The 27,039-nt window shown below is 37.2% G+C and overlaps 1 protein-coding gene across 2 annotated transcripts in view; it reads right to left on the bottom strand.

Annotated features, from left to right (window-relative positions):
* TTC8 (tetratricopeptide repeat domain 8) overlaps positions 1-26,838 on the bottom strand; it is a 41,277-nt gene extending 14,439 nt beyond the window's left edge. For both annotated transcript variants that reach the window (XM_058025995.1, XM_058025996.1), the window contains exons 1-8: positions 26,670-26,838; positions 20,762-20,791; positions 17,724-17,844; positions 13,420-13,483; positions 13,117-13,276; positions 11,458-11,547; positions 7,695-7,739; positions 1,228-1,313 (exon numbers count right to left, since the gene is read on the bottom strand). In XM_058025995.1, the coding sequence (XP_057881978.1) occupies positions 1,228-1,313; positions 7,695-7,739; positions 11,458-11,547; positions 13,117-13,276; positions 13,420-13,483; positions 17,724-17,844; positions 20,762-20,791; positions 26,670-26,777 (704 nt within the window). In that variant the 5' untranslated portion in view covers positions 26,778-26,838. The remainder of the gene's footprint in view (positions 1-1,227; positions 1,314-7,694; positions 7,740-11,457; positions 11,548-13,116; positions 13,277-13,419; positions 13,484-17,723; positions 17,845-20,761; positions 20,792-26,669) is intronic.
* Between the last annotated feature and the right edge of the window lie 201 nt (positions 26,839-27,039).

Here is a 27,039-nt window from a genome sequence, read left to right as displayed (position 1 = left end):
CATGTCTCTGATGTGCAACAGAGACAATGTCAGAGGGCTCCAAGATGGAATCACGGCTGGCCAAGGCTGAGCGCACTCATGAGAGTGGTGGTGCCTCCATAATCAGCATAGGAATAATGTAACATGCAGGGAGAATACATTTAAGAAGGAGGAAAAAACAGTACAAGGGCAGGCAGAGAGAGGAGTAAGAATTTGTGGGAAGATCTCTACATACACCAAGGTCAGTGCAGAAGGAGCAGGAGGAGGTGCTCCAAAAGTTCCTCTGCAACCTTTGGTGAAGACAATGGTGAGGCAGCTGTGCCCTGCCCTGCAGCCCATGGAGGACTAAGAGGATGCAGAGATCCACCTGCAGCCTCGGAAGGAACCCATGCTGGAGCAGGTAGATGCCCAAAGAGGGCTGTGACCCCACGGGATGCCCATGCTGGAACATACTCCTGGCAAGACCTGTGGCCCCATGGAGAGATGAGTCCACACTGGAGAAGGTACAGCAGGACTTGTGACCCCGGGGAGGACTCATGCTGGAGAAGGGAAGAGTGTGAGGAGTCCTCCACCTGAGGGAAGCAGCAGAGACAAACTGACTGCAACCTCCATTCCCTGTCCCCTCTGTGTTGCTGGGAAGGGAGAAGGTAGAGAAAACAGGGAATGGAGTTGAACCGAGGAAGAAGGAAAGGGTGGGTAGTTGCTTTAAGAATTGCTAATATTTCTCATTATCCTGTTCTGATTTGAAGCTTGTGTATGGGGTGCCAGCCTTAAGCCTCATCATATTTTTAACTGGTACTTCTTGGGCAATGTAATTCTGGCAGAAAGTGTCTTACATGAATATGTTAGACATTCTGTATTACTTCATGAATTCAAGACATTCTGTATTATTTCATGAATCTGAAGCCCTCATTGACAGATTATTTCTCAAACTAATACTGCAACATTTATTTTATGTGATCTGTTTTAATAATAGTTCTTTGCATTTATTGACTGACTTTTCAAATAATTATTTTAAAATCCATTAACAAAGGCAAAATTGCAACTAATTCAGTTACTCACTATGGATGCCTTTATCTCAAGCAGTGGTCTCCTTGTGCATCAAAGGAGATTTAACTGTAAGCACAGCACTCTCCAACAAAACACTTTCTGAGCTATTTCTCAGTGTTCAGCATTGCCCAACACACTCAGCAGTACAGGTTCTGCACTCACAATCACTCACTACAAAAGAAATGAACAATGGCTTACCTATAGTAGCACTTTCCAATTTGGACCTTCCACCACCAGTCCTTGAACTGTGCGTACTCAGTGGCAAGGGCTGCCAAATCTAGAGCCTTCCAAAATAAACCCATCATCTTAAAATTAATGTTTACACAAAGAAAACACAGTAAAGATGACATCTGTAACATTTGTAAAGAGAAAATGTTGAGCAAAAGTCCAGTTAACTTGAGGTGGAGGCACTGCTTTTTGTTTATTACTTTTACAGTTCAGTGCACAAAATAGCTGAAAGCATTGTCCCTATAAAAATAAGCAATCCAAACAGTTTTTTCTACATCAAAGAGAAAAGAGAAAATTGTTTTGATCAGACTCCTGCAGTGCCACTTCAGAATACACTATTTGTTTAAGTACAAACACTTTTTCCAAGCTTCCCATCCTTTTTCAGTAAAAGTTGCTAAAACCAAGATAAAGTAAAGAAATAAAAGAAGAAATAAGTGAGTTTGAAATACAGCAGAAATTTTCATCTCATGGCTAATATCAGGTTGCCATCACTTCCAGAAACTCTCAAACATGTACAATAATAAATATTTTTTCCTTTAAAAAGTCTATAATGTAGACTTTTTATAATGTAAACAATTATTTTATTACAGGAAAACAGAGAAATATTCTAAGAAACAGATATCTTTTGAAGATGGTGGAGGTCTAAAATCTCTTTCATCTAGAATATTGGAAAAGCAGCTAAGTTAATCAATGCTTTCTGATCAGCCACCACAGTCAGAATCTATGGCCTTTCATGTTTTAGCTATAATTTCAACACTTCTGGTAAACAAATATATATCTTTTCTGTACCACAACCTACCACAGAAATGCTTATGTTTCTTTTTATTTCAAATTTAATTTAATCTCAGAACATATCAAAGCCATGTTATGTTTGTTATATTTTCAGGATATCATTAGAAGTAGGGTAAAAAGCTTTAGCTCAGAGTTTTTATAACAAAGAAGCAATCTTTCTTGCCTGCTTTGTTTTGGTAACCATTTTGCACACCACAGAACTCAGGAACAAGTTATCTATTAGGAATAATATGTAAAAGTTCTGTGCACCAGTCACTCAGTAGCAGAGAAACTAATAATTACAGGAAAAATCAATCTGAATATTGAAATGCTGTAAAAGCCCAGTTTAGTGACATCTATGCCTACACTGGGTTCCTGTTTTTTCTGCTTGCAAAACGAAGCAAGCAGTCAATGGGTTTAGATCTGACATAATGAAGAAAAGTCAGTGGAGATATGACAATTTAGACACGTTCCTCTCCTTTGGCTTCGTGAGAATGAAAGAATAATTTGTTTTCTGTAGCAATTCAAGATAAGTAGTTGCATCAGTGCTGTCCCTAAGATAAAGAGACAGCTGTCATTATTCCCTGCCTCTGTGACAGGAGAGAGAAAACTCAGGTAAACCTACAACTCTGAATTCATTGTTTCTTCAAGTTAGGGGGAATCCTTGAAGGCCTTAGATGCAGCTCTTATCTTGGTTGCCCATTGTCTCTCAATGTCTTTGCAAATTGCCCAAAGGGCCTTTGGATGCTACAACTATAATGGGGAATAAGCTTGCTTCAAGACAAAAATGGTCTGGATACCCTTCTGGACGGATTTGTCCTTTCATGAAAAGGTACATAAGCAATTTTGTCCCAGTACTGGAAAATCTGTGAAAGTAATTGATGGTAAAACATTGGTTACTTCTGTTGCACTTACAGATGTGTAAACAACGTGGGTGACTGTCAATACCACACCTGCTTCTAATGCAGCAGGAGCAGCCACTTCAGAGGGGTAAGGATCATACTGACAATACCATGTTCCATAGAGCTTTCCTCAGAGCTCTCTGATGGCAAGGGCTCAAGAAGGAGGACTGAGTTTCAGAAAATGATCCCTTCTGCAACTACACATTCAGGTTTCTTTCTGGTACCCTAATTGCTTCTGATAACTGTTTTATGCAAGGCTAACAATTTTGGCTGTGATTGAAAAATGGGAACTAAGACTGCTTTAGGCTTAATAGACAGTAACATCAGCAGTTTATTTGTCAGTGCAGATCCTGAACTCTTCCTGGGGTCTTCTACTAGCATCAAGAAACACAGCATTACTTCATTTTGAAGTTAGCTTTTGAAATTTAATCCTGTTTTTATATTTTCCAATTAATGAAAAAGGAAAGGAAGATCCTGTTTCTGATACTTTACAAATGATTCCAATAACTTCAGTAAAAAAAATCCTACCAAAGTTACAAATACTTCTTAGAAGTGTTTCCCTGAGAAAGCTTTGTGTGTGCTAATAGTTAAAAACTTTTGCTGGTATTACAAAAAAAATCTTTTGACAATGTGGCCCTAGAAATATTAGTAAATAGACTAAAATAGTCTTTTAAAAGTAAAACCTTTCAACTTGCCATGTCAATACGAACTGCTAGCATATTTAAATTTCAGTTTGCTGCAAAATTTGAGTTTTTAATTGTACAGTTTGACTACAAATCAATGTTCAATCAGCACAATATGTTAATTTAAAATCAGTCTGTAAGAGCAGTAGTGATATGTCTGTCCTGCACTCCTGGTGTTGCTGGACATTGGTGTAGTCATATTAATAACTGAAAGGGAAAAACAGAATAGACTTGGTATTGGCAGACACTGATATATCTTTTAAGGATTTCTGATTGCAATATGTATATCAGTTCAAAACCTACACTGCTTGTCCTGAAAGTTTTAATGAACTTTAGGTTATAACTCATCATCTGGACATACTGATGAGCTGAAGCTGTCACTGTCTAGAGCACTTAGCATACTTAAGAATGCAGAGCCCATTTCAACAACAATCTTAACCCTGAGAAGCTTTTCAGAACAAATTTATTTTACTCCCAGTTCTTATGTTTGTGAAAATAAAAATGTCTAAAAACCCTGATACCTGGTGGGTTTTTTGTTTCTTTTTTAAAAAAAGGCTTTTTAAAGAATGAAAATTAGTGTAGGTTCTTTAATTGTATTTAGCATGATTCTGAGTTTCTTTTTTTTACCATTACTTCCCTTAGCTAAACTCTATTATAACTAAGACTTCCAAATTATCTACCAGCTGTAAGGCAGCATAAAACAGCCTGTAGGCTTGTGGCAATTTACTATTATATTACAAAATTAAATTGGTAAATGTACAGTTGTTCGAAACAGTAATTTCATCCAGAGTATTGTGTGCACCTAGAAATTAGATAGATGGAAACAATAGTGAGCATCTGCTGCTTCTTTCATGTGCTGTTGAATGGCAGTAATTTTCCCAGCAACAATCATTGACTTACGTCTTATTTATAGACAAATCAACACCAGATAGTCTATAAAATAGCTGAGGAAATGACACAGGCCATGGTCAATTTAGCACAATTTATTTTCGTGAGTGTAGTCTGGATTTCTATATTTTGTAGATCTGACATAATTCCATTTAAAATAGATTTCTATCAGAGAGAATAAATACAAAGTATTGAGAGGAAATAAGGAGAAATGAGAGGTTGTGACTTCTGGTCACAAGTATATAGTGTACAATCTTTGTGCTTCCTCAGGACAAAGTGTTTTGCCATCATTACCCACCTGTGAAAAATGGCAAAATACAATGTCATGGTCTACTGAAAAAAGTAGCAGCTGAACTATTTCTGGACAAGTCTTTGAAACTGCCCGGCTCTTACAGCATTTAGCCCATAAAATGGCTTTTAGAAATAGCTCAAGGAGTACAGAAAGTCAGTTATTAAGTACATGTGTTCAAAAGGAAATAAGTCAAGAACAGTAATGGATACAGAAATAGTATTTTCTTCAGACAAGTGTTTAATTTTTCATTACATAAGACAAAAGACTTTTGAATATATTTTCAAGTGCTGAAAAGCTCACTGCTTCTCTGTTCTTGCATCCCTACGTTTCTGATAATTGATAGATTACAGATATATTTAGTTTTAATTTGAACCAATTTCCTCGCACTATTTATCCAGTTGAATGCACACTGATTAATGGCATTTCTCAACTGAAATTGCTGAGTCTTTTTTTTTTTTCTTTCTATATACTGGTTGAATATGAAACAGAAGATAAATAATAAAACTGCCTTTGTTTCTCAAATAATGCAAATGAGAACAGTACAGACTGTTCCAGCTCAGCACACTGACAAGGAAAGGATATTGTCACTACTGCTTTGTGTTTTATTTTCAAAACTGCAGGAAGTAGTATTCTATCCACACAGAAAGCCCAAAGTAAAGATTTTTCAAACTTAAGTCAATTTCCCAGGGTTCCAAGCCTTTCAAGTGCTTTCGTCTCATCTCAGGCAGAAAAGTGTTGGGTTTTAAGAAAGTCCATTATCACACAGCAGCAGGAAATACAACGATGTGAGAGATGTCAGTGAATGTTCTAACAAGTGATCAAGCAAGAGCCAGATAAACTTTAAAAAGTTAACATATGTGCTGTTTCTCTGATAAACCCTAAGTGACCAAATTATTTTCAGGGAGATGTAAAATATTGAAATTGTGAAATGCCACTGCTAGGAGAGGTGAATAAACAGTGATGCAGCCACATTTCAGCAAACATTAAAGTGTTTCTTTTTTTTAAAGAAAAATTAATGCAGAATGAGGTTCAACAGGAAGGGAGAAACAGTTTGGAGAATGGAGTTATATTGCAAATGGTGTAGAAAGCACATAAGAAAAGAGGCAGTGAAAGCAAATGAGAGAAAGCAAACTGAACAGCTAAAACAAATCACTTCAGAGATATACATTACATTATAAAGACACCTCATTCTGTGATGTGGGAATTCAATTCCCAGCAATAGTTTCTTCCAATAAGATGAAATCATTAACCAAACACTGATCTCTCTTTCATTACACAGTAATGGTGGTGATTAAGCTGACACCTCTTTGCTTGCAAGTATTTATTCAAATGGCTCAGGTGGGTAAAAAATATACAGAACTCTTCCTGCAAGACAGTGATTTGGGATTCTCATCAAGGATTTCAAAATACATGCAGTACAGTGCAGAAACATCTTCCAATTTTTTCTGGAGTTCTTTTAAAAATTACTTGCATTATATGAATGTATGTGTAGCCTACAGAGGCTGCATGTCGTTAAAGTGTAGACACATGTAGCATCATATCAAATGTCCCTTTTGTTCTTAGTGAACTGGATTTTCAGCAACAAACATAAACTCTTAGTTACTAGTGGGCTAAAACCCAGGTACCTCCTTCATATTCAGTACTGGATTATGTAAATGCTAATTTCCATTTCTCTCTGATATTTCTGACACTTGCACTTACTGTTTCAATGATATTTTGTATTAATAGTGCATTACAAGTGAATCCTCTTGAAAGAATGCTATGCAATAAATTAACAGTGTACAGCTTTAATAATTTGGTACTAGATTAAAAAGCTTTGTATAGCAGTACATTTGGAAATTATTAGGAGCTATGTCAACAACAGCAAAATATTTTTGGTGTGTGTTATTGATTAACTGGAGAGTTTAACTCCAGATCTAACTGCACACCAGCTAGTAGTGTTGCAGAAAGTTCAATAACTGTTTAGTCAACTATGCATTATTGACATAAACTTCTTTCAAAAAAACTTGAACATTTTGATTCCATTTCAACTGGGTGCACATAGATAGCAATGAAATATACTGACATTTTATTAATTCCATAAAGAGATCTTTTCCTTGTGTGAACTACCAAAAAACCTCTGCAACCTCTGCAAAGTTATCTCTTTCTGAAAGCTTAAACAATATGTACCCAAACTTGATCTTTCCCATTCAGTGCAGTAACATATGAACCACAGAAGAAAATTTTTGGATGGGTTAAGAGGGAAACCATAATTAGGAAAATATTGTAAGAATACATGTTACAGACAATCGTATGGACAATATAATCTTTCTCTTGATTTCACAAAACACCTCAGCATTACAGATTTACATTTCTAGAACAAGTATCCAAAATCCTATTGATATTTTATTTTTATGTAGTTTCACCAAATACACTTTCTTTTTATTCACCCAAATGCATAAGCGATCATTCCAGGAGTAAAAAATGTCAAGTGATGTTCAACAATACCTGTTTGTCAGGTATTTTCACCTTCCTTAATTAATAGACAGTCTTTTGTAACTTAGACTCAAGCCTCAGGACTCTGAATTTCCAGGCAGTTCAGCTACCACTCAGGCTCCAATAAATTCCATTAATATGAATTCATTAGGTTCAGAGACCTTGTTATTGATAGCTAGGAGACCCACTTTTAAGAATTAGAATGTTTCGCTTCTCAAAAAAGATACAAATCCATATCTTGATATTTGTCAATTTTCATTCCTGACTATCTCCCCTGTAAGAAAGGATTTCTCCTTCTTAAACAACTATTAATGCTTCACTTCCACACTTGTGATGTTCTACCTGGATCCTTAGTTTGGCAGAATACAGACAGAAATAATTCAATCATACATAATAAAATCTGAAAAAGGAACATGAGTTACTTACATTTTTTACATCATTTTCATGGTGAAAGATATATTCAAACAATGCCTGCCGGAAGAATATTTAAAACATTGTCATATTTGAAGAGAAAAAATTGATAATATTCCTTCAGAGGAGTATAGAATCTTGATTATGCTAAGCAGAAATTAATTCTTTAGGAAAACAATTACATTCACACATAACAAATGCTGAGATTTACATTTAAGACTCCAATAGACAAAAACTATAGATGTGCTATATTGTCATCACAGGAAAGCATCCTAATTCCTAATCTGTTGCAAAAGATTAGCAGAATTGCTGCTTATCTTTGGTGCTTAACTTTACTTTAAAACCCAAAAGGCAGCTGTAACTTGAAAGTGAATATATATTTGAGAATCTGGTACAATTTTAATGACTTCTTAACTCTAAAACCAACCAGTGATCTAAAAAAAAGCTTTTTGCAATGGACACTCAGGTGCTTATATAGTGGTAAACCTATTTAAATTAAACACAGGTTTATTAAGAATGCAAGCTGAAAAACTTTGCCTTTGGAGAAAAAATATTTTAAGCTCTGCAATATTTTGGGATCTGTAAAGGCAAAAAATATTTTAAAAGTTGTTTGTAAATGATAAATAAATGCTAATAGTACTGTGCTTCTGAAAAAAACATCATAATAACAAAGCTTAAAGAAGTCACATTCATCAGCTGTGCTGTGGTTAACTGCTTATAAGGCCACAGCAATTACACAGCAAAATAACTGCAGCTTTTTTTCCTGCTGTATAAAGCTAATTAAGTCATACCACCTTGTAGTTGATCTGCACTAGAATATTAGATGAGTCTATATCAGGCAATGGGGGTGGCATTTTCAGTGAATAAAATGACATTGAAAGATACTGGATAACTAAATGGAGACGGGAAGCCTCTGTTTCCAAAAATGTGTTATGGGTGCTAGTAACTCAAGGTTCAATTGAGTTGAACCTTGACCTTCTGCATCCAAATCCCAGGTCTTAATTGCTTCAAAAGAACAGAACATTTTTCTAAATTTGTTTAATTCATTCTGAAACACCAGGAGAAAATATTGCCCCATGAGGAAGGAAATACAGAACAAGACCTCAGCCTCCTAAGGGCTTCCATGACCCTTCTGCCAGATTTTCTTAGACAAAATTCTTAAAATATTTACCTTCAGGAAACTAGAGAATTACTAATGAATTGTCGTATCATGTGAGGAAAATAAACCACAACCTACTTTTCTTCTAGTTTCAGTCAGAAAAGACTCCAAACAGAGATTCAAAGACATTAAAGGATTATAAATAGTAACACATTTATAAGGAGCTTAGAATAGGTAGATAAGAAAATAGACAAAAAAGAAGTAGCGGAACATTTTCTCCTCTAGTTCAATAACAGAGAAGCATTCGGTAAAAGTGTGTAAATCTGAAGTGACAAGAAAGATGTTTTCTTGCACGGCTGGCATGAGGAATTTACTGCTGTTATGCACTGACTCTGACCTTCAAAGGGATTTAAGTGGCTGAACATTCACTTGGATAAAAATATCTAGAGTTATCTTAGTAAGTCTATTAAAAATCCACAAGCTAAAAAAGATAAAACCTTCTGCTTCATACCAGAGAACAGTTGCGAACTGGTATTTACCATGGGCTTTTTCTCGTGACAGGTGATACCTTATACATCTACTATGGTGTTTCCTGGGATAGTCTTCAACATGGTTAATGTTAGTCAAAGAGAAGCCACATTTCCATATACTTCAAAATATTGGAAAACCTCAGACAGATAATCTAACTTTAAAAAAGTTACAGTCAGGCTACTCTTCAAACACATAAGAAGGAAGTATGTAGGAGGTATTAATATACAAACATGAATAGACTGGCTAATTATGTGAATTCAATAGCTGCAAGGTTTATCACCTTTATGCACTGGGAGAAGTGACAGCTCAAAAGTTTTGAAACTTTAATCAATTATTCTTAACAGAGAGTGCAGTCTGCATTCTCACCTCCTGCTTTGGCTTTAGCCTTACTGCTCTTTCTTTAAAAAAAAAGTTATAAATCCATGTAGCTCTAAATTTAAACTTAGATCTTACATTCTGTGTGAAATGTTAATGTCATAATGAATTAGCTTCATAATACTGACAAGTACACTTGCTGCCTATGGATGTTTCTATGACTGTTGATTTACATTTTTTGGCTTAAGCTTCTTTTCATATGAAATTGAAGGAAGACAAATCTGCCACAAAAATGCTAATTAAACCCCAAAATTGTTAAAAATATGTATGTTTCTCATTCCTGAGAGCTGTTGTTGAGAATATTTCCTCTGAAAGCTAACCTACCTACTTAAATATCATGTAGTTAGCAAGCACAATTAAAAGCTAGCTGTCTTCAAGCAGAAGAACTAAGCCTAGTTTTTATGGATGTGTCTTGTGCTTCTCAATCCTTCCCAGGTTTCTTACATTCCCTCTGTTTTCCAGACTGTAATGGATTTATAAAAATGTGTCTGCTGGCTGATTGCCGGCAAGGACATAATTGGACAAAAAGCATGCAGTATTTTTTCAGCACTGATAATGAAATGATTTGTAACTGCCCTCAGATGTTAGTCTGGAAGTCTTTGATTACCTCACCAGACTAGAACTTACTATATTTGATACCTATTCCTCTACCTAGTTTGGTTAAGGGGCCAAAGGACAATGATGCAAGCAGTGGGGGAAGGACACAGTGCAATTACACAGGATTTATTTCCTTTGAAAACCACACTGAAATGCAATGGCCTACACCAGTCTAGATCAGGCGTTAATAAGCAATGAAATTTCCTGGTTGCTTCTGAAAAACTTTTAACCAAAGTTTTGCACTGGAAGAGCTATTTCCATCAGCACATTATCAGATACTGCCAGTTTTCTTAACAGTGTTCACAATTATGCTTCTCAAAACAGACTAAATTCATAGTGGTTTGTTCACCTTTAGGCTGAGAGCCAAATATAACTCCCCAGAGTGTGTTTGATACCTTGTGCTCCCAAGAAATAATTCCTTGATACCTTGTGCAAAATGAGCTGTTGGCCTCAGCCCAACAGCTGTTTTTTATGAACACACTATACACAGAAAACATGTTCAACCATACAGCTAACTGGTTGTGTTGGGGAAAGATTCAACTGAAAAGCAAGATAAATCTCACAACTTTCAACTCCCTGCCACTCGGAGCTGAAACCTCTGAGTTGGGTAGATAACCTGCAAAAACCTCTTCTATTGTCAGATAGTTTCATTGGCTGTCAATCAGACGATCTTAACTGAAAATGAAGAAGTATTCTGAACAAAAAATGGTACCTTTTACATAAAAAGTTTTAACTCATTCCACAAAAGCAAGGAAAAAAATCCAAACACTGTGAACATTTTTAGGCCAGGATTGCCATCTATTTGTACACAGAACCACATTGCCAGGCATTAAGGAAGGTTCTGCTGGTTTTTTTGCTCCTGGCTTCTTTTTTATTTTTTTATTTGCCCTTCATCATTCCTAGATGCACAGCTCAAAATTATTTACCAGTGGAACATTTTTTTCCCATACGAATGTTTTCCTAGACTATACTTTCACCATAACCTCTTTAGACATAGCTTCAATTTCAAGTCTGGTAAACACTGTCAAAAGATGTGTAACACACTATTTTTCTGGAGTTAATATCTAAACCACTGTTCATCATTGTTTTTATCTCAAATCCCATGTACAGTTACATCAGAATGACACCAGAAAACAAGAAAAAGATATCACAACACTAACTAAAATTGTTACATACCTTTGCCAGTTTGGGTTTCTGAGCATATTTAGTTAAATTCAGTCGAGACAGATTTATGAAAGGGCCATCTGGATTTGTTATCATTGAAGCCTGAGGGGGAAAAAGAAGCTTTTTAAGTGGGAAGATCCCCTACACTTTTCCTGAAGATTTTCAAAATATTATTAGTATACAAAAAACCACCAAAATTCCAAACAAAACATTTGTAGATTCACTGCTCTACTGTGCAGTACCAACTCTTCCTTTTTATTCTCTGTCTATCCCCACTATTTCCATACACTGCCTAAGCATGTAGCTTGGAAGTTGGAATACATAACCAAAAAAATCTTCAAGAAATACTTAGGAAGATTAGTTCTTACCTGCAGAAGTGAGAAGATGCCACACTTTGCCATTAATGTGATTTTAATATCATAGGGGGAAGACTAGGGCCAAGTTTATAGATAGCTGGATGGTTGGGGTGAATGTGTAGTAACCCTAGAAGGTTGATGAGTAGGAGGAAGATTATGAGGGATGTTAAAATTAGGGCTCATTCGTGTCCTTTTTTTGTCTAGGGGCATTATTAGTTGTTTTGTAACTAGGTTGATAAACCATTACATACTCATGCTGGTTGCAGTTTATTAATTTTGCCAATAGAATGGGATAAATTAGTATAGACTAGTCTCCTTATCTTTTGAAGTTACAGACACTGAATGCTTATCAATTGTTTTGTAGTAGACACTTATGGTGAAATCGTGTCACAGTTTTTACATGGTCTTCCAGTAATAAAAACTTGTCTCAAGGAGCCTGTGAATTTGGAATTTGTTGGAATCCAGGAAAGTCCTCTGCCCTGGAGGACTCAAGACCCTGACGGAGGGCTCAGAGACCTTGGCACGGAGTCAAAAACACCTGTGCCTTTGATTTTAGCCCAGGATAAAAAAAACAAACACCAACTTTGTATGAATATGTACAAGCCACAAGAGTTTGAATACAATGAGAGTGAATTTACCACCGGGTGAAAATGTAGAATTTTGGGGTTTTTCGAATGGGGGTTCAGGAGGCAAGATGGAGGAATCTGGGCATGTCCAGTCTTTCTCCTTCTTCTTCTTAGCCTCCATCATCTGCTGTGACAGTGGCACTTTTGGATTGGTTTAGAGTAGAGACAAACTGTCTAACATAGGTGATAGGTACTGGAAAATTATTGTAAATAAAGTAAACGCAGTTTTTACTATAAAAAGATAACACCGCCCCAAGGCGGTCAGTGTGCCTCAACCCAACCTGCCAGACAGACCTTGGCGGGTCAGAGAAAGAATGCTTTAGATAAGAAAAAATAAACAACCTTGAGAATGAGAGCCAAGGAATTCTGTCTTCTTCTTCGGTCTCAGGGCTGGGAAAAGAGATTTTCTAACAGCTTGGGGTCATCTCGACACCAGAGACCCCATCAGGAATTTATATGAATCCTGGTGAACTTGTGAATTTATGCACATTTCTTTACATAACCAGACTATCAAATGCACAAAAAGTTATATTTTCAAACTCTATTTTGAAAAAAAATTTAAAAAATTAAAACCACTTGCCTCCTTCAAACTTGAGTTCAGAGGCAGCTTTAAATTAAACTACAGTGTCAGTGTGCCAGATACTGTGACAAGAAATGTTCCACTCAGGGAAGAGAGGCAAGCGACTCACCGTGCCTGGCCTGACGTACCCCCCGGAGGCGCTGGTGATGGGCCGAGCTGTGAGAGCTGTTCGGGGCGTTCGTATCGCCTGCTCCATGGTGCTGGGCCGCCCGCTCTGCGTGCTGGGTCTCACAAACCCTGTGATGGGCCTTCCTGACTGAGTTACAGGCCTGAAGGTGACAAGTACATTATCCCAATGTTAGGTGGTATTTATTGACAGAGAATTTAAACAGTTATACCCAAAGCATTTCATTTTCAGAGTGATTTGTTCATTTTGAACTCAATGCATTTTAAAAAATAAACTATCACATACCTAACAGCTGGGCTGGGGCCTCCACCTTGGCCAGTTCCAGGAAGTTTCAAAGATGTTCCTGGTCCTACAAAATAAGAGCATTTCTCACTTCACTTTGAGATATTACTCCCTTGTCCAGAGGACTTCAAACATGATTGTGTTTTATGATAAACAGTAAGCCAGAAATTTCTTTATTCAAACTAAGGGGATAAAGAAGACAAACCCCAAATATTGCATTCTACTACTGATAATTTGAAAGACTCTTGCAAGAAACCTGCCAAACAATGAATGCTGTGAAGGTTTTCTTTCTTTCACCCTCTCCATTCTCTGTCCCACCTGGGGGGAGCAAACAAGTGCCTACTTGTGGATGCCTACTGGGATTGGCAAATTGTCAAGAAGATCTTAGAAACATCACACAGTGCTAAAGGTAAAAGGTTACTGAAACAATGAGACCAGGCTAACTTGAAATGGTATATTTTCTATCTCGCACCCAGACTTGAGTAAGTAAATCTAAACCTTCACCTACAGAGCAGATGGAGAGTGTTATCTCATGACATTAGACCCTGGTAAGATCCCCATCTACAATTTAGAACACTGTAGAGTGTGAACTCGTCTATACCCAAAGGTCCTCAATGAAAACCAACCTGAACCAACCTGAGCCCAGGCGAACTGATGAAGGGTTCCCCTTTTCACATATTTCTGTTTTGACAGTGGATCATTAAGAATTACTAGTTCCTGCAGGTAGATTTTCATTCACTGGCATTTGATAGGGCAGTTCTAATCTGCTAAGTGAATGTCTATGAGATGGTTTTAAATAGGTGGTTAAAAGAAACATATGACATTCTATACCTTGCAGTCTCTTTACTGCTTGTTACTATGTAGAGAAAGAAATGAGATTTAAGTTGACACAGACAATTACTGATAAATCATTGTTAGTCATCTACGCATTTTCTATATACTTATGAACTGCTTTTATTGCAAATATTTACAAGAACTGAAGATAAACTGATAGATAGACTTTCTTCTTTTTTCCCCAAAACAAACTGTAAGCAGTCACCTGACTACAGCTGTATTTAAAGTTAAATAATACAAAAGAAGTTATTAACCATGATCTTCTTGGCAAAACCAACTAAATATGCAATTGGTGCTAAAATAAATTAAAATCTCTCTTTTCGCTGGACACCCTCAGGATTTCTATTGCTTACTTGCCTTCTTTAGTCCTATGAATCTTGAAGTTTTTACTCCATAACAGAAAGGGTGGACAGTTCACTCAGCAGAGTTTCTAACATGGTAACTAGGCACTCTTCAGTGAAATGAGGAAAGTGGCTTTCAACTTTTTAGACTAGCAGACAAATGTATTACTCTTTCACTTTCTGAACTATTTTTAAAACTATTGCTGTAATATAAAAGAGGCAAGACATTAAAATTCCTTTTTTCAGACATGTTTTTTAATAACTACAATTGTTTTGAGTTTTTGGTGCACTGGGAGAATGCCTACAGTTCCTTTGACCTCACTCCAGGCAACTCAGCCCTTACTTGGAGAATTCCCAAGCCAAGTAGCTATGAATAGATGTAAAAGGCCACAGCAGTGCATATTGCCATTACAAGTGTCAGAATTTAAGAGTGAAATTTCAGTAGTTAGTGATGACTGCAGATGACTCCTTTAACTTCCCAGTTAATGAAATAGCTGTGATTATCCATAATGCCAATTAGTACAATTTTCTGAAAAATATGCTGTCAAGGTAACACATTTAAACAAGATTAGAATATTACCTGAGAAAATGAATGGTGTTAATAGTCCAAAAGTAACATAATGGATTTTTCTGCAAAACAGTGCTCATTAATAAACAAGATTGATGGAAAATTAACACAGCAAAATTATAAGAAGAAAGATATCATTACATATGTGTGAAGAGGAACCACAGAAAAGTAGTTTTTTTCCCAAAAAAGTAGTTTTTTCCTATATACTTTAGTAATTATTTAATAACTCATGACTGACAGCAAAATCATAATTAAGAGAGTTTAATCTGGAAACTAAGATAAGGGCAGATGTAAAACTGAAATGGACGTGTAACTGATGCAGAAAGACTTAAACTGCTTAATAGGCAAAGTATAGATTTGAAAGTATAGATTTCAAAGTATAGAAATACCAATTGTAATATGAGAGGTGTGGCTACACAGTTTAATGTTTGGGAACTATGACTTTAGTGGAGGAGGATATCCTGAAACATCTGCCACAATGAAGACCTGAGTCAAGACCAACTATGGCTAACACACTTTAACAGCAAAAGAAAAAGCCCACAAACAGACAGCGCCCATTTTTATTAAGTCAAGTGTACAAGTGGAGTAATCACAGAACCAAAGGATGGTGGAGGTCTGAAGGAACCTCTGGAGGTCATATGGTCCAACGATGCTCAAGCAGGGACACCTGAAGCCAGCTGCCCAGGACCCTATTTAGATGGTTTCTGGATAGCTCTAAGGAGGCAGATTCCACATTCTCCACGGGGAGCCTGTGCCAGTTCTCAGTCACCCTCTTAGTTAAAAATAAATGCTTCCTGATGTTCAGAAGAAACCTCCTGAGCGTAAGTTTGTGCCCACTGCCTCTGGTCTTGTCCCTAGACACCACTGACTCTGTTGTCCTTGCACTCTGTTCACTGATTTCTGTGCTTACCTTTTATGCAAAAGTGTAACATTCAAACACCTCAGAAGTATAAAGAAAGTAAAATCAAGGTGTAGAAGAAAAACATGTTTTCTGCATGTGAGTGGATCATTGTTTGGTTTGGTGACTACAAAAGACAAGTGGATAAATAGAAAGGTTTAAGAAAAGACTTTCAAGACTCAACTCAAAAATTAAAATATATAGCTCAGAATGAGAAGATTGTTCAGCTCATCAAAGAAAAGATCACTGAATGATTTAATGACAGATTTACCTACTTACTTGGGAAATATACCTTTGAAAATAACTTTGTATCAGGCATAAAATGTTCACAAAGAAGCAACAGGTGGAGTTATAGTTAATAGTTCCCACTAAAGATATGGCACACTGATAAAATCTATTAAATTTAATAATTTACAAAAGACTGCAGGGAGTTCTCTATCTTTGGAAAGTTCTTATACTTTCTGAAAAATTATATACTAGTTCAGGCACATCTAGCAGATTTGAAGCACGAATAGCGAAGTCTTATCTCAATGATACAGAAGTGGAGGCTACACTATTGTAATAATTTTCTTTGGTTTTGAAATCTGTGACACACTATCCAGAAGGTCACCTTTTTTTCAGCTTCAACATAGCATGAATATATTTTTCCAGAATGCCTTATTTCTAAATAATATTCATCAAATTATTTTTCTTGGAAGATAATCTCTACCACAGGGGACACAAAATCAAATTAAACTCCAGATTTTATTACTATGGAATTTTAAGACATATATCCATAATTAGTTGACCAAAATGTATAAACACATCTCCAGTACTGTGTGACTGTGACTGAGCATGTAATGAAAATTTTAAAAACTGTAACAAGATAGATATGCAATTACCTACATCCATACAGACAAGAAAAGCTTTTAACACTTCAAGTGTCAGTTTGGTCTATGTTCAGTTCTTCCCTTGAATTTCTTTACATGGTACATGGTTGAGAGCTACGCTTAATAAGTTACATAAAAACTTCCATGTGAACTGTACTAAAGAAACAAAGAAAAATATAAATACTGCCAAAAAAGTAGTGGAAGACAACTAATTATTGTCCACTTGAAAGCCAATTGACAAAGCTGAAAAATAATTGCATAGAAGAAACAATGTCAGAGCTGAAGAACTGCTTGGCAAAGGAAGAGAAAAATTAAGTAGAGAAAAGCAGAAGAAAGAAAATCAGTTCAGATAATGTTTGCAGGACATGATGCCAAAAGGTGGTATCTGACTCTTGACTACACTACAGGCATATGGATAAAATTCACAGTACACCGAGAGCAGATTTTTTCTCTAGTTTCCCACAATGCCTAAAGGAGCCAGAAAGGAGTAAAAGAAATCAACATATTGGTGGAAAAATCAAGTAACCACTTGTATCCTCACTATATTTCCTCAAATGCAGAGGAAAAGCTGACGAAACACAATTGAGCATGGTCTGAGCTCTGGTCTGACAGGCCTAAGTACTACATCAAGAACACACAGTGGATTTCAACATAGCCATAAAACAATCTAAAATGCTTTTTTTACCAATACTAAATGCTGTATCAGGTCACCTCAGTTTGTTCAATTCTAGATGGCAAAAGAGATGGCCCAAAGAGCTCTTGTTGAATCAATGTATTGAAGTGAAAGCCAATCTTACGTGCAACTTGAGCAATGGCATTTTCATCCAGGATGATCTCTGCGATTCCTTCTTGATCCATATCAATTTCATCCACATACACCATTTCTGTCAAAGCCCGTGTTTTCAGGTTCCAGGCAGCCTGAATAAGGACAAGTAAAAAGTAAAATGTCTTCAAGACTCTAAGTAAATAATCTAATCAGCAGTTTTATCATTTCTTTATTATTCACTTCACAGCTTTATTAGGCCTGAATAAGGTATTGACTTAAAACAGCTGAGTATATCCATCTGTCTGATGGAGGTATAAAAGGAGACTAAGTCTTTTGTTCAAAGCATCAGCTGTAAAACACTGTATAAATATACACCCCAGGCATTTCAGATTATGAGAGCATTGAAATCCATTTTAGTGACCTGAACTGACAAATTAATACACTGTATGTCTTGGAGGATAATCTGAGCAGCATGGAAAGGCAAGCATAACTCCAGCCTATGTGACAAGCTTTGTGTAGACTGTGAAGACACCAAATCAGTGGGGAGAAAAAAGAAAACAAGAAAAATCAATAGCAGCCATATAGAAATACCAACAAAGGTATTGTGCAGGTATAAGTGCAGGTCCAACCACTTTGATAATTTGATATGCTTGTAATGTACTCATAGAACTGGCATGATACAGGAAGTCACAAGACCAATCCCTGATCTTCCATCAGATATTGAACAGATGTTTTTTCCCAGAGTAAAAATCCTGCCAAAATAATTAGATTTGCTTCCTTTCTAACACGGACTACAGCAATCTGGTGGAAAAGCATATTAATATTGGCTAAGGAGACCTTTCAAAATAGAAACAGACTATCTTAATAGAAATAAAGGTCAAACACATGGAAATGTTTGTTCCTTAAGTAAGAGGTATGAGAAGATCTGAAACTCAAGTTTATTTAATAATTTAAGTAATCATTTAATGAGACACTTCTCATTCACCCTGTCATTTCCTCTAAACTTTCCTTATACTTTTATGCAAAGTTGTGTCAATCAAAAAGAAAGTGTATCTAAAGATGCTGAAATATTTAACTATTCTTTTAAAAAGTGCTTTCTTCCAAGCAGAAGGAGGATGTCATCCAGCTGATTCAACCACAATTGGAAATTTTTGTTCAAGAATGAAGAAAAAGGAATTCAGCAGGATGATCTGAATCTAGGCCAGACAGTCATAATCCAGATTTGCTTTATTTTCTCAGTTTATTCTTATGTAGTAGGATGACAGCCTTTAATTAATTTTGAGATTTCTGTTAGATGTTCAACACCTTTAACAGCTTTTCATTATTCTATGAAGTATTTAGTTTGTTGAATTTTTAATACCTTGATGCTACTCTGTTCTTTTCAAAGATATGTATATCTGCAGTCAACATGACCATGTCTCCACAGGTAATATTCTCCAATTAGAGCTCTTGCATAGCCAAGCACAAGCTAATTTCTTACTAGAAATAAGAAAATCTGCCCATAGTAATGATCTGTTCCTGGAAATTGGAAGTAGTGACTCCTCTACACTAATTGCTAAAACTGAGGTCAGTTCTTTACATAGGCATAAGTGTATTATTGTAATTTTTCCACTAACTACCATGTGAAAATGTGTTTTTAAAATCAACACGTCTCTTTGTCATTACTGGGCAAATATCTGTCATAAAAAATATGACAGATATTAGGCATCTCTTCCAGTGTAAAGCTCCTAGTCCAAGGCCTCACAGCCAACAAAAAATTCATATATCACACAGTATTCCTTAATTAAACATCTGTTTGTAGATTACAGATTATCTGCTTTCTCTTTGTGGGACTGATAATTTTGTATTTGTGATAAGCACCATGTCTGGAGCTTATGAAGATAAACTGCATTTTTATGAAAAGGCATTTATATGATAGGAAAAGGAAAGGGGAGCTAATTTCTGATGACCCACATATTCACAACATAACAAATTTAGTTTGCTTGACTCATAATCAGAACAAAATTTACAATACCTAATAGCAATTAAAGAGGTACAGAAATGTGATGCAGTATATAAGTATACAGTATACAGCATGTAAGTCTAAACTCCAGAAAGAGAAGTGACAGTGTTTTTCACTCAGTTTTTGTGAAGTTTGTTACTGAATCAAGTATTTTCTTCTTGATCCTGAAAAGTACAAAAACCAAATTAAAAATATAGACTTTGTTTTCTCTGAACATGGTAACATACTTTTCCAAGAGCTTGTATTCCCTAATAATCCTTTCTATTATAATAAATTTTATTCCATACACAATGAAAACCCCAGAACACAACTACATTGTGAAGGGTAATAATTACACTCAAGAAGATATCCAGCAGTGTTTCAGTGAAACCATTCTCCATGTAAACAACTTGCATGAATTCATGGCGTAAAGACCTGTAAAATATGTTATGTAGCTGTATTTAAAAATGCCATTTCACTGACTGTAGGCTGGAGCCAAAAGATGCCATCACCTGCCCAATACTATTCTTGCCATTGCAATAATCTAGAGCTAATGTGGGCAGAGGGAAAATTAATTAATTACTCTCAGTCTTCCATCACTTATGCAAATCATCATCATGCACCTACAAGGCTACTGGACTGCACAAGGTAAGCAGTGAGCCTGAGCTGCAGGAGCAGGAAGAGCATGGGTAGGGCCCCACCATTCCACGCATTAAATAAAACACGAAAGTGAGTCCTAAGAGCAGAAACATTGTTCTGTCTGTGAATACACATTGTTTTCTTCCTAATCTCATCTGCAGATGAAGGTCATTCAGTTCAAGGTAGATTCAATTTAGCTTTTAGAAAGCACTGAACTGCTGAAAAAAGATATAGGAAAAATAAGAGAGAAATAAAATTCTATCAAATATAAAAGCTGCCTGTTCAAAATATCAAAAATCTTCCCTTTATCAAAAGTAATGCCTTACCAATAACAACAACAAAAAAATTATGCTATTGAGGACATAACTACAAAACAAGTATTATTCAGAGTATTAGAAATTCTTCCCAATGATTGCATCTAATGATTGAATTCATGGAAAGAACTTTACCTGAAACACAGTGTATTCAGAATCAAGCTCCTGTAAAGAGAGAAAATAGAAACTAAGGAATGGAAATGCCAAACAATAAAAACAACAATACAAGTATATTCATACTCCGTGACAACCTCATTCTGCACCAACATTTTCTCTCTGACACATATATCTAAATTTTCATTTTATTACATTATCTCAACTTACACACATTATGAAGCTAATCAATGTTTTGCACAATGAAAGTAAATTTGCAGTAAGTGTATCTTTCTGATACCTTTGCTTTCTTGCTTCTGCTGAATCTAGCCAAATCTTAGATTAACATGAAAGCATTATGAAGCTGAAAAATGATAGATTAAAAGAAAATGAACTTGGAAGATGTATGCACATGTCCTAAAAATTAACCAGATTATTACACCATCATCTTTAGAATGCCTACTTAATAAAATCCATTTTTGCACACTTTTTTCAGCTGCTGCTGGTGATCACAATGATACCACTCAAGAAAACAAAAGAAAATTCCATGGCTTTTTCATGGTACTTTTATGATTAAAATGATGTATTCATTGCACTTAGACAGTAATACTGTAAGTGGAATAAGTGTCAAACTAACAGCCTATTAAAAACCAAAAGAAAAGCTACCAGATGAAGTTTACTGTAAGCAAAAAAGCTGGAACTTGCATCTACTTGAAAACTTCTAGTAAAATTGAGTAAATACTGATGGGAAAAAAAATATAGGTTTATCACCAATTAATGTGTAATTATCATGTTTACATAATATTTAAACAACCCTTCACTTCCAGGGACTGGGGATTAGTTTTTCCTAATGTATTACTTTAGCTTTGGACAAGGAAGGTGGGAGATGAATGTTACTTTCTCTAAATCACTATTGGTCTTTCGTAGTGTCAGATCACTTCTGCTCCTAGAGGTAGTGAAAATTTTCTTGCATATCTGGCATTCTATAAATATATCACAGTTAAACCAACTGTATCAGACTGAATACACAATCTTCAAGTAATTCAGACTATAAAGGGACTTCTGAAGGTCTCTAGTCCAAAGCCCTCAAGGCAAGATCAGCTATGAGGTCAGCTGATATTGCTCAAGTCTTGTCCAATTGGATCTTGAAAACCTTCAAGGATGGAGGCTGCACAGTGCCACTGGGCAACCTGTTCACTGCTGACTATCCTTATAGAGAAATGTTTTCCTCCATACCAAGCCAAAGCCTCCTTCACTTCCCTGCACCATTGCAAGTGGTCCCTGGCTCCATTTTCTTGATAACCTCCTTGTCTGCATCAGTATCAGAGACTGCTATTAGATCACACCGATGTCTTCCCCCAGCTCAAGCACTGCCCTGCTGCTGTCTGCCTTGCAGCCAAGACACAGAGCTGGCTTCTGTCCCACCAGGAGAATGGCAATGTCAAAATCACCCCTCTGTAGTATGAGGCATGGTCTACTTCTTCCAATTTGAACATTTTGACTCAGAACATTCTATGACAGCAGGGACCCAGAATACTGGTGAAGGACATCTTCCTTCTGTACTGTACTGGAATTTGTGGCCTTTAAAGGATTGTATTTGGAACCAAAAAGTTGTTCACTGCTGTTAGAATGCATAACACATCTTGCACATTGAGTATTCTATTGAACTGAACATTATTCAGGGATTAATCTCAGTTTACTGTGATGTGCCTGGGCCTGACTAAGGCACTGAAACTGACTTTGCATTTCAGTTGAATGATTAAATCAACTACTACAATTCTTTTATGTATAGCATTTTTTTTCTAAAAAAACCAAATTATTCAGCTTTCTAAGTAATAAAGGATATTGGGATACTTCAGTTTACATTTTGTTCACCCCACTGTGTCTGAGCATTACAGCCCATATGAAGATGGTTCTAAGAACAGTAGGATGTCTTCCATACCATATGTGCTACAGTAACTAATGAGGACAAGTTTGGAATATTATGTCAACACTGATACAAAAATGCCTTGATGTTACAGATGTGTATCTTACTTTAGGCATTGTTCATTACTTTCAAAAATAATTTAAAAATCAAACGAATTTGCTTATGTAGGAGCACTTATATTACTATAAAATTCAGAAATTACATCCCTTATGATTTTGGCAAAAAAGTAGAGTTGATCAGTAATACTAAAACCATTGCATTCTCATAATTGTACGTGAGAATTGTTTTGTATTGTATGTATTGCATTGTTCATACATACTAGCACATTGTTTCAGTTTTTGACAAGAAATAACTTTAGATTTTAAATAACTCTCAAGCAGGTAAGAGGATCCTCAAATTAAGCAAAAGTATGGAATAACAAAAATTACATTAGAATATAACATATTTTAACATGGGTGGATCCAGCAGCTGCTACACATGCAAGTAATCCACAGGAACTGGATTTTGAGAGGATTAACAAATAGCATTGTCCTTTAAGCTTGTCTCTCAAAACAAAAACTCAAATTTATTATTCATTTACACATATAAAGCTCCCTTGAAAGTCAAAAGATTGTAAAACTAATGAAGGAACTATTTAATCCAGATCCCTAAATCCACTGAGGGCACTTTAATATTAAAATGCAAAGTCAGTTTATGTGAATACCAAAAATACTTAGAATAATGAAGTTTTTTGACGCTTACAGCCTGAAAAAGGGAATATATTACATACCTTATATTATAATAAGGCTTCACTCTACAATAAGTTTTAGGTGAGTACAATTTAATACATGCAAAATATTAAAATCATTATATTCTGAAAATGCTCTTCAAATGATTAAGATCAGAAACACAGAAAAAACCCCCAAACCTTTATCCAGGAACAGTGACTTCACTCTGAGTGTTACTATTTTCATGCACAAACTTACAGTCTTTTGCTCCAGCAAGTGATTTCAGTTGAAGATGCTTTTTGAAATCAAGTTCAATGCCCATAAACATAAATAACCATGATAACTTTATTATGACCTTACAAAAACAAGTATGCAAATTATAGCAGCTGAAAATTAAACATGGGAGAAGAAAGGATGAATGAACAAAAGCAAATCCTCACAGAAGACCATTAATTAAGTTAAAGGAAGAATATCTACTATATATCTATTAATTGTATCAGGCAATTTTTTTCTATTGTTAAACTAGAGCAGGCCTCATACATGGGTTCTGTTTATTGCCTTGAATCCTACATATGGAACACAAAGAGTAATCAGATTAGGTGACTAATCAGGATGATCAACAGAGACAGTCCTGGATTGTATTTCCTCTAGGTCATGCTATTACTATAAACACAGAAGGCAAGGCCTGTTTGCTTACAATAGGAAATAATTAGACTGAACACCGGTATTTTACATGTTTCTATGACCAAATACCAGTCACACGAAATACAGTTTTTATTTATCCTGAGATAATACAGAAGTGAATTCCACAAATACAATTTATATTTCTAATTCTTAAATGAAGACATGCACAGGATATTTTATAGAAAAAAATTAATCTTCCATAAGATGTAACCCAGTAGCAGCTAATTATTCTTCTATCACAATGTTATTTTCTAAGTACTCTTCATGAAAACTTCATTGATTTTGTTGTTGTGCCCTTTAAGAATTCAAGATTTATAATGGCACAGCATTTGATACTGCTACGTAAAAAAATTTCTGATTCATGCCTAGTTAGCTAAAAGGTCAACAAAGTACTTTAAAAACCTCCTAGGGCTTACTGCATCTGGTGACAGGGTTCAAAGAGAGTTCTGCACCAATTAAGACAGCCTCTAAATGTATGCACATATGACTATTGACTGGATCATCAGCAAACTTATTTTTAAGATCTTTTCATCATCATTTGCCATGTTCTTAAAGGAGAACTTCTCGTCATTATACTTGTGATCCAAACATATCCTGAATACTAAGCCATATGTACAGGGAGTGGTAAATTCCTTACTACATTTTTAAGAGTGGTGGCAAAAATGCAACTACTTCTAAAGCTATTGTAAGAAGCTGGTTTCAGCAGCCCATAGCTCTAGGACTCTGCTGCAGATGCAATGGAGCAGGAGTGGTGCTACCACTCAGCAGAAAAGAAGGGGGAAAAGTGCAGGCTTTCACACAGGAAAGGCCATCTCTTTCAGGCATGAAAACCCTTTCCAGTTGGGCAATGTTGGTCTCTTCCTTTACTCACTTGCTGTTACATTCCATGTCTGAGAAGGGAGAAGGCCAGCTGTCCGAGCATGAAAAAGCCCTGACCTGTAAGAGTCGCTGTTTAACTCCACCTGGGCATGTCTTTAAAGGACCCCAGCTCCTGTAGCTGCAATTATATCCTAATGCATGCTGTTCAAAGAAGTGAGTCCCTGAACAGTGACAGAGGCTACTGGTCCTCCAAGATCCCTCTTTGCCTGGTTGCAGAGGTTGGGAAGCACATGCTTAGCAGAATATGGGACAAGAGGATAAGAACAGATGGCACAGTGATTAAAGCTGTTGAGTATTCCTCATGCTGCACAGCAGCTCACTTAATCCAAACTTTCTGCAAGTGTTGTCATTTGTCTGTCTGCTTTCCTGGTGCCCAACATGACATAAAATACCATTTTATACTTGAGCTTAAGCACAGAGTAGAAATGCACTTGTCTTGACATTCCCATGTTGGGATCACAGATTGAAAAATGTTTTGCTCATTAAAAACTTTATAAATTAAGAGCAACAGAAGCATCATGATATTTACAACTTTTATTTACTGTTATTTGTGCTATTTCAAGAGTTTCTTTCACAAATCAAGTGTTGTCCTTCCATATGCAAAAGTTACATATATAAAGACCCAATAATATATATAGATATAAATAATACAGCACTAGCATGGAATAATGCTAGTCCCATACTAGCAATACTGAGTCCCATTTAGGGGTCAGGAATAATGTTCTTGGAATACTTTCTCTACTAAAAATGTCAATTGCTCTGCCGATGGCTCCTTGGTGGCGCCTTACAGTGTAAAACATGAAAAAAGAATCTTTTCAATATCTATCCTAAATCAGTTCAAACAATTACTGTGCTTTATATTCACACTATTGTGTGACCATGCAGCTTTCTTTAAAGGCTTGTCCTTTGTGATAAAAAGAACTGCATTCAAGATTCTTTAAACATCTGTCTATAGGATGCTTTGAGACTAAGAAGTTTACTGTAAAGCGTTCAAGATGAAGAGTGTTCAATTACTGTTTTTAAAATATGGCAAAGAAAATATTTACATGCATGTAAATATTAATCCAGAAACAACTTTCCCAAATCCTTTACTCTTACAGAAGGGTGGGAAAATATGTAGGTATTGAAAAACATGTCCTACGTTTCCAGAAACTCTGCAGCTGGTAAAAGAGCAGAGAGAGGTAAGCAAATGCCTCCTGTCCCAAGGTAGGGCTCGTAGGTGAGCTGAGCTAAATTGGTATCTCTTAATCTTATGTGATTTGGTCCACACAGCAACGATGATATCTAAACATCAGTATAAAATCAACAGGAACATCCCTAGCAGACCTGATTTTTAATCTCAATTTTTCTCTCTTTAACTCCCCAAAATGCTGAGTGCGTTCAAGTTCTCAGCATTTGGAAGAGCCTGGCCCCCGGCAGTCACGGCAGCTGTCCGGCAGTCCCGGCAGCACCGCTCCCCCTCCCGGCGCTGGGGCCGGGCCGGGCCGGGCCGGGGGGGCTCCCCGGGGCGTGTCTGAGGCGGAGCCGCAGCGCCGGCTCCGGGAGAGGGAGAGCGGAGAGGCGGCGCTGCCCGGCCTCTGCCCCGGGAGCTCGGCGCGGCCCAGCGCTCCCGCCTCGCTGCGGGGCTGCACCCGGCCCCGCCGGCGGCTGCAGCAGGCGCAGCGGCTCCCGGGGCGCCGAGGCAGCCGGGACGCGGCCGCTCCGCCCCTCACCGCCCCTCACCGCCGCTCCCGCCGCGGCCCGGCCCCGCTACCTGCTCGCCGGGCGGCCTCTCCAGCAGCTGCGAGCAGACATCTGCGCACTCCCGGAACTTCCTCCGCCTGAAGTAGCTCCAGGCCTGGAACAGCGGCTCCAGCCCCATCTCGCCGGCGGGAGAACCGCGGGAGCTCCGGCCTGGCGCCGGCGCCGAGCGGGGCCGCGTTGGTGCCTCCGCGGAGCCGCCGGGCCCCGCCTCGGCCGGCTGGGGCGGAGCGCCGGGGCCGCGGGGGAGGCGGCTCTGGGCGGCCAACGGGGCCCTGCCGGTCCCGGCCGGCTGCCCGGCGGTAGGGAACGGAGCTCTCCCGGGCATGGAGCTGCGGCCCCGCTCTTGCCGGCCAACGGGGCCCTGCCGGTCCCGGCCGGCT

Source organism: Melospiza georgiana, chromosome 6 (assembly GCF_028018845.1).
Source record: "Melospiza georgiana isolate bMelGeo1 chromosome 6, bMelGeo1.pri, whole genome shotgun sequence".
In the NCBI taxonomy this organism is placed as follows: domain Eukaryota; kingdom Metazoa; phylum Chordata; class Aves; order Passeriformes; family Passerellidae; genus Melospiza; species Melospiza georgiana.
The sequence above is the reverse complement of the archived record's forward strand: the minus strand, read 5'-3'. Positions and strand labels throughout refer to the sequence as shown.